The following is a 17,724-nucleotide window of genomic DNA, read 5'->3' as shown; positions in this document are numbered from 1 at the left end:
AGGATCTTGATTGGAGTTATTAAGACCTATTTTATATTTTTATTTATAGACTCAGAGGAGTTACTATTCTGTGCTATCTATTTTTGCCTCCATGCCCACAAGTTGGGATGAAATTTTGACAAGAGTGCACATAGCGTGACAAGGCTAAGATACATCAGAGTTCGCTGACACTCTGGAGCATCGCTTAGTTAACTGCCTTGTATTCCACGTGTAGGATGGTGTAATCGTATTATTAGCAAGTTGTAATGTGGATGTCTAGTGTTTTGTCGATTGAGTATGGTGAAGGTGTATATGTGTTTATGTGTACTTTATATTTATGTGTGTATGTGATTACGTGTATCAGTTTACAAGTTCTGAGATTATCTGTGGATGTTTATTTGGTTATTACTTATATAGGATGTATGTCCTATATGGCAGCTTTGAATCATTTCATTGTTTATTTGTGCAAGTTAATAGCTGGCGGAATAATCATGTTTAAAGGAAATATAAAAAAAATGATACCAATGATACGCTCACTGATACGTTAGTGTTTATACAAGTTAATAACTATTGCATAAACCAAACAACATGACTATTCTATCGTCATCATAACACATATACAATCAAATTAAGTTAATATCTATAATTGAATAAGCACTTGTAGCAATATCCACAACTCATTTTCTAATTTTGCAATAAACACAATTATAACCGAATTTTCTGTGATTATACGTAATTTTGAAAGATTAAAATAACAGTTACAACTTTTTAATAACGGCGCCATTTAAGGTAGTTTTAAAACGCATTATAAAGTACGTCCAGTGAATCTTTGCACATATATACATAATATTATTTAAGAATTATTTTTTATATTACGTTTTTTCTACTACCACAAAAGCCATGAAAATAATTCGCTTGTACGACCACAACAAAATACATCAAGCAAACATAGCAATGTGACAAGCGACGGTGATTGATATTGGGAGTTTCCAAATATGACAGATCCAAATTTTCCTGGGATAATGGAAGTAGTTTATTATTAAATAGATTATTTGCTGGAGTGTTTTTGTGGCTATAACAAGTAGTTATTGTAGAGTTTTACCGGTTATTAGATCACAAACAGGGCTTTTCTTGGGACTTATTTATTAAATTAGATAATCAATATCTGCCTTAACACTCGTAAGTGGTAAGTACATTTAATAAGACCAAGTATAAAACCAGCTTGATACTCACCCAAAAGCTTGTTCAAATATCTACGTACTACTGCATAAGACCCAAGAAAATATTTTCTTACTGTATCAAGGAGAGTTATTTCTCTGTAGTTTCTACATTCTAATTGGTCACAGTCCGGTTGAAATAGATGTAGAGGTAGAAACGCATGATCTCCACATCATGGTCGCTTTTCTTCTACTTCTAGATTAATATTTTATTGGTGATGGTTTGAACAAATGAAAACCTTCGTGCCGAAAATATAACTAGAATGCCAATTTTTTGCTTTCAATCATTCTGCAATAATTTTAAATAATTTTCTTGGTTAACTTTTGTTAAAGATTTTTTTATAATTATAAATAAATATTTTCTATAACTCGATGCTAAATTTTTTTATATACAAAGTATTATTTTCCTTTCTTATTTTAAATTTTTGTTTTAGGGGAAGACCTTATTCGGGGTAAGTTTCATTCACTTTCATCAACTCGGCGCGAATTAATAATTCTAGAATTGTTCATACTCGTATCAGTTTAGTACATCAAAGGTAAATTGTCTAAGAAAATATGAAGGGATAAAAATAGAAGGAAAAAGGGGGACAAAAAAAAAGAAAAAAAGTTACGTCGGACAAACTTTAAAAAGTAACGAGAAATGAGAACGAATCGGCAAGAACAAGATATTAAGAGATTAATTGAAGGCAAAGTAAAAAAAAAACAGAGCTGTCTGACAATTCTATATTAACTATAATATTTACCGGGAATAATCCACAATTTTTATTGTGGAAATTAAAACCTTATATACACCGTAGTCTTAATTAAAATTGCTGTTTATTCTCAATAAATATCGTAGTCCAGTCGAGTTAGACGAAAAAAGGCTTAACCTTGCATGGCGAGCTGCCCCAAATTTTATTATTCTAATCCTTAAGGGGGTTAATAGTCGTGTAAATTTAAAATCGTGCCTGAGTTCAACTGTTGCGTCAAAAATGGTAACGACTGAAATTGTTGCAAATTTACATTTTATACAATTTTGATTTCTTTGATTTTTTGTGCTACAATCAATATTTAAGGTTCTACGCCTATGACAAGCCTAACGAGACACAAGCGATTAACGATCCCTAGATCTCTCAGAATCAAGCTATAAAAGGAACAAACCTACGGCCTTAAATACTGATTTTAACAAAAAAGTGAAAAAAAAATCAAAATTGTATAAAATATAATTCTTTACACTTTTAAATTTTGTTTATGTACAGCTGATACGACTCTAAAAGCGTATTTTGTAGAAAATTGAGCAGTGCATTTTGAAAGATAAATACATAGTTAAATAATATAGTATATAGAAATAGTATATGGATAAATACTTATTATTTACATACTGTCATTGTCACTGCTAAATCTTAAAATTTGTCAGATAACTTCCTCTGTTCAACCTCAAAAAATGGCTCCACATGCTAGCAAATAACTAAAAGCAAGAGGGAACAAGAAACTCTCGAAAAAAAGCAAGGTTCTGGAAGACCAAAAAAATCTACCGCTCATGAAGATCATACGCTTTTGGAGAGATTAGAAGAGAATCCTTAGAGAAGATACTTAAACTGTAAAAATGATGTCACAGTTTCCGGGAAGAAAGACAACAACTTGGCGCAGATTTAAAGCATCGCGTCTTAGTTACAAAACTGCAGCAAAAAACAAGCTCTTACAACACAACAGAAGCAATCAAGACATATATTTGCTTTAAACCATCAGCTACAAAATCAAGATTTTTGGGACAGGGTAATATTTACAGATGAGAAAATTTTTTAATCTTTTAAAAATGGCAAAATTGGGGCGTATAGACCACATAATAATATATTTAATCCTCTATATGTTGATAAATACCGAGCAGCTGGTTATTTTAGCGCCAATGTATGGAGATGGATTTTATCTATTTTATGTAAAAACTATCATTTATATACTCTCTTTATAAAATGCAGGAATTCAAAATAATATCAAAATTTAGACCTTAATAATTATTACAATTTATGAATTAACATATGTAATCAATTGTTTGTTGTTTGTTTATTTTATTATTTATCTGTCATAATAAATATAACATAATGTCAGACCAATCAAATACACTGCTCAAAATGATAAAGACAGTTGATAATTTCCCGCATTTTAGAAGACAACCCCATACAGCTAAGCTTGTAATACAGTGCTTGTCGATCAATTTTCAAGTTCTTTTATAACCCCTTGCTCTTCATATTTTAATTATACTTGTCAAGTTAAACAGTTGATCTACTATAGAATAACCTTCTCTATAATTTGCCTAGTATTCCAGTAAAACTCTTGAGTCGCCCACTTTTTTATTCTGAACAATAACAAAGACATAAACAGTAAATTCTCATGACGTAAAGGGATCTATGTTAACGTTTAAAAAGATTATAGGAAGAGCAATAAATTTGTTAGGTATAACTTCATTTTAAATTTTTTACTCGCCTGTAATAAGTTCCTTTTACTGTTGTCACCGTGGCTTAAATGCATACAATAATCACATTTTAAAGTCATAGTGACATATCTGCATATTTCTTTGGATTTAGTTAATAACTCGGTTATTTGTTAGGAATAGTCCAGCCATACTCTCATGGTTAGCAGCCATGGTTAGTTTGGTCATGGTTAGCAGCCAATAGTCCATGCTACCAAATTAAAATGGAGCTTCGCAGGACACAATGCCCGACTAAAGGATAAGAGATGGAACCACGAAATACAACAGTGGAGGCCATGGTTAGGAAAGAGAAGCAGAGGAAGACCACGAATGAGATGGGCTGATGATATTAAGAAGATCGGAGGACACAACTGGAAGCAAGTGGCGCAAAAAAGAAAATACTGGATTGATTTGGGGGAGGCCCATGTCCAAAGTTGGATTACTTAAGGCTAAAGAAGAAGAAGTCCAGCAAGAACAACTTTTAATAATTTTATACTTACAAATGGTAGCTCTAGTGTGAAATAAACTATATTACCTAAGCGATAAAAAATTAATTGTAAAATCTTTAGAGCGCTCTGGTGAAAATCTCTGGTGGTTTGCTTTTACAGCGACGATATATATCAGTTGTATAAATATCCGACAGGCAGAATAAAAGAACGTTATTAAGCAAGCCAAGACCCACAAAAGGTTGTAGCTCAATTAGAAGAAGTATAAATATCAGGTGTAGTCGTGGACTAGAAGAAGATTGGCGTCTTAATAATTGGTAATTAACAGCAATTGTCGAAACAGAAAATAATGGTTTACAAACTTTAAACGAACCTTCTTTTTCCTTTTTGTATGTAGGATTTAACGCCTGTTTCTTCTTCAATATCGCATTATCTTTTTCTTGGTCTGCCAATACTTCTTCGTCCAATTGGTGACTTATCTCGTGCTATTCATACTATCCTATCCTATGCCATTCTACTAATGTGTTCGTTCTACTCCTGTTTCAGTTTTGTCACCCATCCATTTATGTCTTCTATATTGCATGCTCTTCTTATGTTTTCGCTTATCTCCCTATCCAAAAGATTGTGTCATTAAGAGATCCCGCCGCTTTACTTGCTTTTAAGCTCTGTTGTTGTACTTATTCTTCAACATCTCCGTAACTAGTTATATCTATTCCCAGATATCTAAACCTTACTTCCTACTTTATTATTTTCCCATCAATTTTGATTTTACATCGTAGTGGGTATTTAGATATTGTCATACATTTGGTTTTTTCTGCTGATGTTAAATCAAACGAATCGACAGAGAAAAATAGTGAAAAAAATGATCTGTTAGTACGGGCGTAGGAAATTTCGACATTAAGCAGGTAGCGACTAAAATTTAATGGCAATTTTCTACACCAGCCCCAATTCTCGTTTTTATCTTACAGGTATATTCGACACCAAATAAATATAGCTGCGACATAAATAAAATACCATAATTAATTAATTTATTTATTTTAATAAAAAAGTAATGTGGATTTTATTTCTTTATAACTGTAATAATATCTAAATATAATACAACTAGTACCTAATTTTTGTACATTTTACCGTTAATATACTTGTATACAATGATTTATTTGCTATTATAGGAATGATAAGATACAGCTTTTATAAAATCTAACCTACGTATTTGTTGGGATCGTAGTTTATCCATCATTTTCTCCAAAAATGCCAATTTAGCCTTAACAGTAGTATCTTTGATTTTTGCTGGTATATGTAAACTATTTATTTTGACATAAGTGTCTACTTGAAATTCTTTTAACTTTTCAATAAAAATAAAAATAGAAGGATGTGTTGAATAAAAAGAAGAATTAAATCTCGAATGAAAGGATTCACAGGCATTTGTGGTCCTCGCAATAGACGGATTCTGATTAGACCATATGTGTGGTGGAAATAGAGCGCTATCGAAAATGTAATTTTCCAGTAAATAATCTGCATATATATCAAGTGTTGCGTTTATAGGTTTATATGACATTAAATCATAAAGAAAGCATTCTTCAACTTCTGCTGGATTTAAATAAGTTAAACCAAACGTATGCCTTAACCATTTTCCAATTTCTGAATTTGTATCCTTATATTCTTGTACCAAACCCAAAGATTGAATTTTTTTAAACCAGTTTTGGTGTAAGTGAAAACGGCATCCACTAATTTTTGCATTGGGCCACATATACAATAAAGCACAGTGAATTGCTTTTTCAAAGTCCACAAATATTTAAGTTGGCTCTAATGATAATTGAAATGTTTCAAAAATCTTAGACCTTAATAAAGAAAATAAATTTTTGTATGTCATTGACAATTTGTTCTTTAACAAAAAGTATGCTAAAGGAACATAATGTCCATTTTCCAAGCCATGTATAGTAAATAATTGTAGGAAATATTTGGTACTGAAATGTACATTGAAATGGTATATGAAAATGTACCATCCATATACAAAGTTTTTAATTTACACAACAAACTAATATTTGTCTCGCATGAAAATACAATTACATTTAATTCAGGATGATTTAAAAACAAAAAACTTTCATTGCGACAGGTTTTAGGAGAATAATTACTAACCGCGTTATGGACTTCTGATATGCTTCTTGGTAACGGACCTGGTAACAGTTTACGACGACAGTTGTAAATGTTCTTTCTTATGCTAGCTATGTCAGGAACCGTCAGCAAATTGGCATCACACTCAGCAACAGCAGTTCTTGTAATTTTGGCAGGCTTTTCCGATATGTCCTCTTGGGCTTTTCTTTTACATGCATTGGTTACCATCTTTACTTCAAGCTTTTTTGGATCGGCTTCATGATTATGTACCAAATCACTTCTTGTGATGGTGAGATCCTCACAGCCTATTGTAAACACTTTTGCGGAACACTTAGTGTTTCTTTGGATGCAGCGCCAAAATATCTCGCCGCTTTTTAACACTTTCTGTTTCGAGAACGAATGATGCTCCACCACTAATAAATCTCGACCACGGGAACTTTTTATCAAAATCATTTTTTAAATATCCGTATACGTGCACAAGTCAACGTCAAACAAGAAATAAATTACAACTGAAATAATTTAGTCACAAGTACACAAGTGCCACGCCCCCCGCCGTGACAATAAATATTGGGAAAACCCGCTTGTCCTGCTTGGGTGCAAATGTCCATCGCCGCTAATTACCTACCTACCTGCTTTACGCCGCGGTGTCGAAATTTCCTATAATAAAATTTGACCCTTCGATTACCCCAGGTACAAAGACAATTTGGTGTCGAAAGTTCGCCCGCCGGTTAGTACAAAGCAGTACATACAAGCAGAAACATGATATAATAGAGAAAGGGGGAGAGAGAGAGAGAAAAGAGAGAGAGAGAGAGAGAAGGGAGAGAGAGGAAGGGAGAGATCCAGATTTTTAGCCAAACCGAAAATGATTACTGACAACTATATTGTTAAATATTTGTGCAGGATATGAAAACTTACGGAAAATTCTTAAAAATAACAAGCTAAATCATTAGTAATAATTATTTATTTGTATATGTTAATAATCTGTCTTTTTATTTCTTAACTGAGCATTTTTCATCTTTTCACATTAATTTCCCCAATTTGACGGGAGCACATGTGTCTTTATTAAAACCGCCTGGTTAAAGCATGACCTAGTATTGCCACCGCATTATCCACATTGAAGCCACATAAAAATTTCATCCTAATCTGCATTACAGGTGTTGTCGTTATCCTCTGTACACATTATGGTAATCCCAAACCATAGTTTAAGCGGCACATAAACCGACAGTTATATGCTATTGCTCTATATATACACACACACGCAGCTATATGGCGTGTTCGTTGCATTAATTACTAGAGTATTAATCAACGTAAGATATTCATTAGCATTGTGAAGTTACAGGTTTAACATTAAATCTATTAGAGGTGTAAATAATTTATCATTGTTTGTATTGGCACATGCAATATATTGAGCGCAACATACGCTTTTTTAAATATAAATATAGTATGCCATTCTAAGAATTGTTTTTTGCAAAAAATATAAAAAAACTCTAACTAAACTTTTCATTAACCATAGAGATTGAAATCCGTTGTACGAAAGATGATATATTGCTCACAAGCTATTTTAAAAACAGGAATTAAATCAGACAGACCCGAAAAAGAAAAATAAAAAGTAGTTTGCAAAAGGAAACTAGAAAACCACAAAATCGACAGCAAATGTAAGCCCCCCCCACACACAGAAGTACACCACACCTATATGATAAGAGGCCCAAAAAGGACACAAAACCAATGTATCTTTCAGACAAATTTTCAGCAGCATGGGTTCTTCTTGCAGCTAATCAAAAAAGCAAACAATCCAGAAACACTCACAAGAAGTGATTCAAAGATGACCACAATACCATACGTAAAGGTCTTATCAGAAAAATTTAAAAGGATAAGAAATAAGTTCAACATCACAGAGTTCAAAACAACCAACATACTGAGATCTATCATGTCCAAAACCAAACCCAACAACACACGAACAAAATTAAAGTACTGAATCTATAAAATACCCTGTGAATGCAGAAATTTCTATGTGAGAGAAACCACAAGACCAGTAAGTGTTAAGATAAACGAGCATGAAGCATACATAAAAAACAGAGATTTCAACAAATCACAGATATGCAAGCATACCTGGGAAATAAGCACAGAGTACAATGGAAAGGTGCATCATGAATCATGAAACAAAAGATATGAAAAAGAAAAAAGTCGAAGAAGCAGCTCTTATCTTTCTAAATGTGTAGCAAACACACCAATAGCAATAGAATATAGCAGCTTACTAATACTAAAAGAGGAATTCAGCATTCAGAATACATCAGCATTAATGAGTTAATAGCAGGTCAGAGACACATCATCTATAACTACATAAGCACAAAATGGTCGTCCGAACGTTCAACAATACCTATCAGAATTTCGATCAAAATATGGCTAACGCCTATAAGATCTATGTCAAGTAAGTCAACTGTCAAATTGGTAGTACTACCCCACGTCAATTTATAAACCTTTACAGGCTAAGTCTGATAATATTTTTTTTAATTTTTTTAAAAACTATTTCCGGATTGAAAATCGAAAATTCCATAGACGTATTCATTTATATTAATTTTTTAAGAATAAAATGCACTATAACTACAAAACTAAAAATCAACGGACTAATTTAGGATAAAATTGCCGGTAAAATATACTTCCAATCAAAAAGGGGCAACATTTTTTCGAAATAATCTACAAATACTTATAAAGACTGTGGATAAGTAATAAACTGACTATTATCCAGATTTAGTATGTAAGCCGTATATTGTTTTCAACTCAACTAGCTGTTTCAAATCAATCATAATACGTTGCTACGATGTAATATCTTTCCTATTTCTGTTATCTGCAAGAAAATTGAGTCGTCTTGAAAACCAGGTCGTTTTATTAAAAATGGAAAAAGGAAAAGGAGTTGATAACCAAAATAAAAACAGCCAAAATCGAATACCTTGATCACATCATGAGGAACAGCAAAAGATATGGGTTGCTGCAATTAATTCTATAAGGAAATGTAGAAGAAAACGCGGACCAGGAAGCCGAAGGATCTATCCATCGCCTTCCTCCGCCAAGAACGTATTCTCATAATTCTCATGTCTTTATCGATGTTATCAAGGAACCTTGTTCTGGGTCTTCCTTTTCTTCTCTGACCAATGGGTCTATCAATAAGCATTTTTCTAGCTGGGTCATTTTGTTCCATCCACATTTTATGCCCTATCCACCTCAGACGTCCTATCATAATATGTTTTATGATATCAGGTTCCTGGTATATTCTATAAAGTTCGAAGTTGTATCGTCTTTTTCACACTCTATTGTTATTCACTGCTCCTTATATTCGCCTTTAATTTTTCTTTCGAAGCATCCTAACATGCTTTCATTACTTTTTGTTAGAGTCAAGGTCTCTGAACCATATGTTAGAACTGCATTATTGTTTTTGTACAGGTTTATTTTTGTATTTCTCGATATTGTGGATTTAAGGAGGAGATTGAGCCCACAATAGTATCTGTTGGCCGTGCGGTTTATCTCTGCGGTAGTATTATTTTCAGTGTTAAGGAGCACTTCCAGGTATACAAATTTGTTTACTGCTTCGATGACGTCATTTTCTATAACAAGTGATCGTAGGATTTGTGGTTGCGTGGTACTTGTGTATCGTGGTTGCGTGCTTATTTTCATATACTTCGTTTTGTTGGCGTTTGGCAAGGATTTGCACTAATTTATTATCTATTAAACCAGTGATTTGTGACATACGTATTACTTTTTCCAGATCCAGATTGAACAGTATATTTCTATAGCCCGTTATTTCTTTTAAGAGGTTCAGACAGTTCCCCCTGAATTCATATTCTACATTTAACTTTTTCAAGAGTTAGTTTTGTTAAATTTACCAACTGATTTGATATTCCTAGTTCTTTCATTGCTTTGAACATTTCTTTTCTATTCACAGAGTCGTAGGCTGCTTTGTAGTCTAAATATGAGATGAGTATATATGTCATATTTCAGTGTTTTTTCTAAAATTTGTCTCAGGGTTGGAATTTGATGAATTGTCGACTTACCACCTTCGAAAACTAGCCTGGTATTTTCCTACTAACCGTGCTGCATATGCTGCCACACGGTGACGTAGTACTGTGAGAAACATTTAATACGCTGCATTTAGAAGCGTAATTCCTCTGTGGTTATAGCATTTAAATATATCTCCTTTTTTGTGTATGATGCAAAGTATTCCGATATTCCAATAATTGGGGAACGATTTTAAAATCTATTCAAAGATGCCCCGAGTGGGAAAATATACCATTTATCGACTTATAAAGGGTGGAACCGTAATGAAAAGCAAAGTAGGCAAACGTTCCTTCTATTTTAATAATAAAATTGTAACTTGAAAAATTCGTTGTAGTGAACGAATTAGGTTCGAAATTATTTCCAAAAAGATATTTTCGCAATAAAAATTATACTGTTTGGAAGTAACGTGACTAAAAGAAAGTTATAACAGTTAAACATATACGAAAGGATAAAAATGTACCTCGCCAAGCGTTTTTAGATAGATTGTATTGTAAAAAACGGAGTAATCTAGTATTTTTATTAAACTCATTTCTTAGAAATAAACCTCATTAAACTTTTTGATGACAAAATATAATACAAAATGAAGACAGAATGTATAGATAAAATACTCTTTATACATGATATATGAAAAAGAAGAAACATTTTTCGCTATAGACCCGCAATAACATTTTACCATTTTGAGCGATTTCACTTACCAGTTATTTTCTTTGGCTTTCTATTCAATTTAATATTTCTTTTTTATTGTCCGACACCGTTTTATACATTGTAGTGTAGATATATAATATATTTATATATAAATATTAAATATGTGCAAAAATCTCAGTAGGAAGCAACATTAATTACATCATATCGTTGTTTTGCTGATTAACCAAATTATACAGTTACCTAGTGACATTTTATTAAAGCCACAAATCGGATTGTTAACCGGTTATTTGTCACGTCTGTAGTACGAGGACTCTTCCGAAAATACTCGGTAAAAAGAAAACTACATTTTTTATATAAAAAAAAAACGGGTGTGGCAGTCCAGTGGGACTGCCGGTGGAAGTTACACTTCTATACACGCATTCGCCGTTACAAATTTATTTGGGAGTCAATCTGGACAATCATTACATAATATGTAATACTATAGGTAAGACATAGCAGAAAGAGAAACAGAATTAATAACAACTTACTAACAATTAATAAACAACTTTGACCTGTAATAAGTAAATGAAGGATTAAATCAATATTTTGATGAAAATGTTTATTTTTATTTTCATATATGTATGAAAGGAGTTGAATGCAAAAATTTTTTTACGTACACTTTGCAGTAAAATTTATTGTTTATTTTGTTATTAATATAATAATACAATACAAATGAAAATGCAATATTCATAAGTATTTAAAAATGATAATAATATACCTAACTTTTCTACTGACGCATATATGTTTTACCATTATACATTTACCATGTAATAATATTAATAAAAAAGTCCTCCCCGACTGGGAATCGAACTCCTGTCTCCCGCGTGACAGGCAGGGATACTAACTACTATACTACCGAGGACATGACACAAATGTATTTCAAAATTGACAGTTCTGGATCATACAGTGATTTATTGAGATTATTATTTTGAAATATAAAAGACTAATATAATTATGAACATTTAATAAATAATACATACACATAAATAATCATATTAATAAATATTTTATTATATATATATATATATATATATATATATATATATATATATAATATTATATGTATATATATCTTTATACAATATATATAATATTAACTTATATATACAAAAGGAACATTTTTAGATTCGAGAGAGAAAGAGAGAGAAAATATATCTTTTGTCTCTCTCTTACTCACTATCTTACATATGTAATGATTTCACAGATTCACTCCCATACAAATTTCCAACGTGTAGCGAGCGTATAGAAGTATAACTTCAAAAATTGTATCACTCTATAATTCACAGAGCTGATTTTTGTTTAGCAAATTTTTTAGTTTTCAATCCACTTATTCTTTTTTTGAAATTCTAAATCGATAACGTGCTGTGACTGTTACTCTTACTACTTTTGCTAGACAACTTACAATACGAGCTATAAGATCTGTTATGTCTCCCCTTTTCTTGCCTTCTCTGATGGTTCTTCAGTGATTAGATTGACTCACGCAAACCTGTTACTTCCAGAAGAAAGTTTACTGTATCCAGAGGTTCTATGTTAAGTAAATCCTCTTTTTTTAGTCAAAATAATCCCGGTAGTAATAATAATAGTAGAAACCTCCTAGCCCCAATGCTCTTCAAGCACCACACTCCATCTCCATATGGAGGAATAACTATCATCGTAATTGTGTTTAATGTAAAAGTCACGAGAAATGGGACCTTCACATTGTGTCTCCTTCACGTAAAGAAGTTCTCTTAAGTTTGTAGAAGTTTGAGAAAATGTACAATGGTTCCAACCTCTACCTCACTTAATCTGCATTGTCATATCCACTATGCCTAAAAACACTGAATTTAAACTTTCATATTACAAACGATTTCACGTCACGGAAAATGCTTTCACGAAAACGGCATGAAGTGGAATTGGTAGCTGAAGTTATCTAGTTGTGAAAAACGTAATTGTACAATCAAATGAGTTGATACAAACTTTATTTAAAAAAAATAATTTCGCTCGCGTAACTGACATGACAGTCAAAATCGCCGGTCTCCTCAATCGTTGCTTCTGGGAGAACGATTCATTCTACAGAAGAAGTTCTTATAAACATTTATATTAAAAATGATCTTAGCTACACTTGACAATGACAGTCAAAATCGCCGGTCTCCTCAATCGTTGCTTCTGGGAGAACGATTCATTCTACAGAAGAAGTTCTTATAAACATTTATATTAAAAATGATCTTAGCTACACTTCTTGTTTGAAATATTTTTTCATCGTAACATCGTAAATCAATGTTTTGTCCCCCCTATGAGAGGGGTTTTAAGCAGAAGCCCACTGGCAAGAGTGGCAACCTTTGTTGCAACTTTTTTGAGTTGCCAAAATTGACATTGTCTGTAAAATTTAGATTGGTCTTCTAATTGTTAGAGGTTTAGTCGCATTTTCTGAAATATTTTAATATTTTTGTTTGTATTATTGTGAATAATCAGCTTATACATTTGTCTTAATATATTTTGATTTGTTTTTCTGGTACTGTAAGGCATATCTCATCATCATCATTGGTGCTACAGCCCTATATAAGAGCCTCGACCTTCCCAAGTCTATTACGCCAGTCAGTTCTATCCATTGCCAACTGTGCCAGTTTGCTGCGCCTATTTGTCTACCATCCTCATCTACATCATCCCTCCATCTGAGTTTTGGCCTACTCCTACTTCTACTTCCCACATGTTGCGACATAAGGATTCTTCTAGGAGGGTTGTTCTGCTGTGATCTTGCCAGATGTTCTGCCCATCTTAGTCTTCCTATTTTTATAAAGGATACTACGTCTTTACCACCAAATATATGTTTATCTTCTTCTTCAGTGCCTTATCCGGTCCGGATGTTGGCGATCATCAAGGCTATCATGGTTTTGTTGACTGCTCTGCGAAACAGCTCCGCTGAGGTCATCCCAAACCATTGTCGGAGATTTTTCAACCACGAGATACGACGGCGTCCCGGTCCTCTTCTGCCAAATACTTTACCCTGCATAACAAGTTGAAGAATTCGATATTTTTCTTCGTTCCGCATCACGTGGCCGAGGTACTCAAGCTTGCGTTGTTTAATTAAATTAAGCACTTCTTTTTCTTTTGTCATGCGCTGTAGGACCTCAACGTTGGTGACATGGTCCACATAAGATATTTTTAGTATCCTTCTGTATATCCACATCTCGAAGGCTTCGATTCGTTTTTCAGTGGCTTGCGTCAGTGTCCAGGCTTCAACTCCATACAGTAACACTGGAAGAACGTTGCACCTCACTATTCGCATCTTGGTTCCCAAACTGAGATCACTGCAGCACATATGTTTATATCTGTGATATATCTCGTAGTTGTACCTCCTTCTCCAAACAACATTTTCACAGATGCCACCGAATATTCTTCTCAGGATCCTTCGTTCAAATATAAGCAGGAGGTTTTCATCTACCTTGGAAATGGTCCATTTCTCCAATCCATATGTCAACACTGGTTGTATAAGGGTTTTGTATATGGGTATTTTTGTTTTTTGGCTTAAGTTTCTGCTTCTCATATGTCTATTCAGTCCAAAATAGCATTTGTTTTCTAGGATTATTCTTCGCTTGATTTCTTCCGTCATGACGTTCTCCTTGGTGATCAGGTAGCCTAAGTATGTGAATTTGTCCACCACTTCAAATGTAGAGTTATCAACCGTGAATTGGTGGCCGATGTTTCTGGCTCTATTGTTGGGTGTTGATGCCATTATCTTAGTTTTATCTTCATTTACTTGCAGGTCCATATTTTTTGAGACGTTTGACAAGGTGGTATACATTTCTTCTAGCTTGCGTGTTGTGCGGGCAACTAGGTCGACATCATCTGCATATGCCAAAATTTGGGATGATTTATTAAAAATGTCTATTATTAAAAATGTAAATGTAAAATGTAAGGCATATCTATTATTAAAAATTATCAGTACCACCCTCGTAATCAAATGTTTCCTGCATGAATTAAGAAAAACGTCAACGAAATGATTTCCTCTTCTGCCGCGATCACACGTTTTTTTACGAATATCCCGTATAAGAGATACACGCCTGTCGCAAAAACTTCCAATTAATCTACCAACACATTAATTATAACATGAAAAACTTGTCGTTTACTTGATTTTATTATTTTTTAGGGTTTTTAATTAATATCAACATTTTAAATACGTTAACTTTGAATCTGAAGAATTAATGAGACGTCTAGTCAGGGCGGCTGTAACTGAAGACTCTACTTTTTATGATGGTGCATAACTGATTAAATTCTGGTATTTAGTAAACTATTTTACCCACATGGTAATAAAGCAGAATATCTTATTTACAATTGTACGCAATTCCACACTAATAAACAAGAAAGCATAAACTAGTAATACACTCCGAGTTACCTAAATTAATTAAGTAAAAATCACACAAAAAATCCTTAAAAAATCACCAAAAAATACAGAAAAAGGAGCAGAAGCATCTTATAGAGTAGGGGTTCCTAATTTTTTTTGACGGAACCCTAATTGACGATATTTTTTTTTTTTTGGCGGAACCCTATTTTCATAAATAAAGAAATTACCTTGTAGTTTGGATATTTTTCATTTAAGACTGTAAAAGAAGGAAGAAATTATAAATGAAAAATAATATTATAGGGAATACAAAATATTTATTATACAAAGATAAATACAATTAAGTAAGTAACTATAACTATTTCAATGTGAGGAATGAAATTTTTTCACACAGTTTCTTATAATAGTATTAAAATTAGGCTTAATGTTTGAAAATTGAATACCAAGATCCGGAGCTGCATCCAGCCTATTTCTGAACTTGTTTTTGGTTTAGGTGTAAGCTGATCCAGTCTCGCGTCGGGAAGTCGTCACAAAAGGAAGTAGAACCATACTTTCTCAACGATTGCGGGGTATTCATCTTTAAGTGCAATCCAAAAGTCATTCAGATTAGAATCTTCTGATTCGAATTTTTGTTTTAGAAGAAACACTTAATGTCGATCAAATTCTCATACTCTGGCATAGTTAGAATCGATGGCTTGGTATGTTTTATGAATGGATTCTGAACCCAGCCGATGTCCTGTAACTTCTCCGGGAAATAATCTTTCAAGGATTTTTCGAGGTTAATTAAATATCAATTATGTTTTTTTCCACATCTGATGTTACTCCTAACTCAATCTCTTCCAGAAAGATATTTAAAAGAGTCTTCTTCGTAAAGTTCCATCTCCTATCGGAGGTTGAATATCATAACGGCTATGGTCACTTTGTTGGCTGCTGCTCTGAAAAGTTGTAGTGAACTACAGTTAAACCATTCTCTAAGGTTCCTCAGCCAGGAGATGTGTCTTCTTCCTATGCTTCTTCTTCCTTGGATCCTTCCTTGCATAATATTTCTCAGCAGCTCATATTTTTCTCCTCTGGTTATGTGACCCAAATACTCTAGTTTTCTTCTTTTTATGCTGTTCATAATTTCTAGCTCCTTATTGAGACGTCGTAGTACCGCAGCATTGGTAATCCTTTGAACCCACTGAATTTTTAATATTCTTCTGTAACACCACATTTCAAACGCTTCTATTTTTCTTATGTGTTGTTTCTTCAATGTCCAAGCTTCCATTCCGTATAGTAAGATAGAAAATATGTAACATCTTAGAGCCCTCAATCTGAGATGCAACTGAAGGTCTCTGTTGGTAAGCATTGTCTTCATTTTCACAAATGCTTGCCTTGCAGTTTCAATTCAGACTTTGATTTCTCTGCTTTGGTCATTTTAGTGTCGTCAACTCAGGTTCCCAGATATTTGTATGTCTCTACTTTTTCTATTTGGGTTTGCTCTATCATTAATCTTTCATTTCCATGTTGCGTTTTTGAGACAATCATAAATTTAGTTTTTCTCTTATTTATTTTTAGTCCGTATCTAATGCAATAATCGTTAATTCTATTTACCAATTCTTGTAGTGATTCCAGGGTGTCTGCCATTATAACGGTGTCATCAGCGAATCTTACGTTATTTACTATTCTTCCGTTTACAGAGATTCCATCACCCAGATCCGCTATCGCTTCCTGGAATATAGCTTCACTGTACACGTTAAACAGTAATGGTGACAGAACACAGCCCTGTCTTACTCCTCTCTTTATATCTATATTTTCGGACTTTTGTTCTTCTATCTTTATATTTGCCTTTTGATTCCAATACAGATTAATAATGATTCGTATGTCTCGTCTGTCTATATCTTTGTTTCTCAGTACTTCTATTAGTTTTTCATGTGGGACCCTGTCGAATGCTTTCTCGAAGTCGATGAAACAGGAATAAATATCTAGGTTCATATCTAAGCATCTTTGAGAGAGGACATTAAAAGCAAACAATGCCTCTCTCGTTCCCAGTCCCAAACTGAGTATCATCTATATCATCTTCTAGTTTTCTATATAATCTTCCATGAATCACCTTTAGAAATATTTTGAGGATATGGCTTATTAGTGATATTGTCCTATAGTCTGAACAATCTTTGGCATATACTGTTTTTGGTATTGCTACAAAGGTGGACACCAACCATTCCTGTGGGATTTTTCCAGTTTTATATACTTCATTAAATAGGTCCAGAAGTACAGGTAGAGTTTCATTATCTAGACATTTCAGTAGTTCCGCAGGTATTTCGTCTGGACCTACAGTTTTTCCGTTTTTTGCGTTTCGTATTGCTTGTTCGATTTCCTCTATTATGATCTCTGGCCCCGTTTCGCTGTCGATTTCTTCCGGTTCTTGTCGATTATCCCCAAACAGATCTGTTATGTATGTCTTCCATTTCTTTAATTTCTCTTTAATTTCTA

At 33.2% G+C, this 17,724-nt stretch overlaps 1 protein-coding gene across 2 annotated transcripts in view; it reads left to right on the top strand.

Moving 5' to 3' along the window:
• Window positions 1-17,724, top strand: part of Optix (optix) — a 183,503-nt gene that overhangs the window by 118,582 nt on the left and 47,197 nt on the right. Inside the window, exon 2 of one of the 2 annotated variants that reach the window (XM_072520822.1) lies at window positions 1,631-1,648. The exons of the other annotated variant lie outside the window; for it this stretch is intronic. Within the exon in view, the coding sequence (XP_072376923.1) occupies window positions 1,631-1,648 (18 nt within the window). The remainder of the gene's footprint in view (window positions 1-1,630; window positions 1,649-17,724) is intronic. 2 annotated transcript variants of the gene reach the window in all.

The sequence above is a fragment of the Diabrotica undecimpunctata genome, chromosome 1, assembly GCF_040954645.1.
Source record: "Diabrotica undecimpunctata isolate CICGRU chromosome 1, icDiaUnde3, whole genome shotgun sequence".
NCBI classification, from domain to species: domain Eukaryota; kingdom Metazoa; phylum Arthropoda; class Insecta; order Coleoptera; family Chrysomelidae; genus Diabrotica; species Diabrotica undecimpunctata.
Note: the sequence above shows the minus strand (reverse complement) of the source record. Positions and strands in the feature narration are given on the sequence as shown.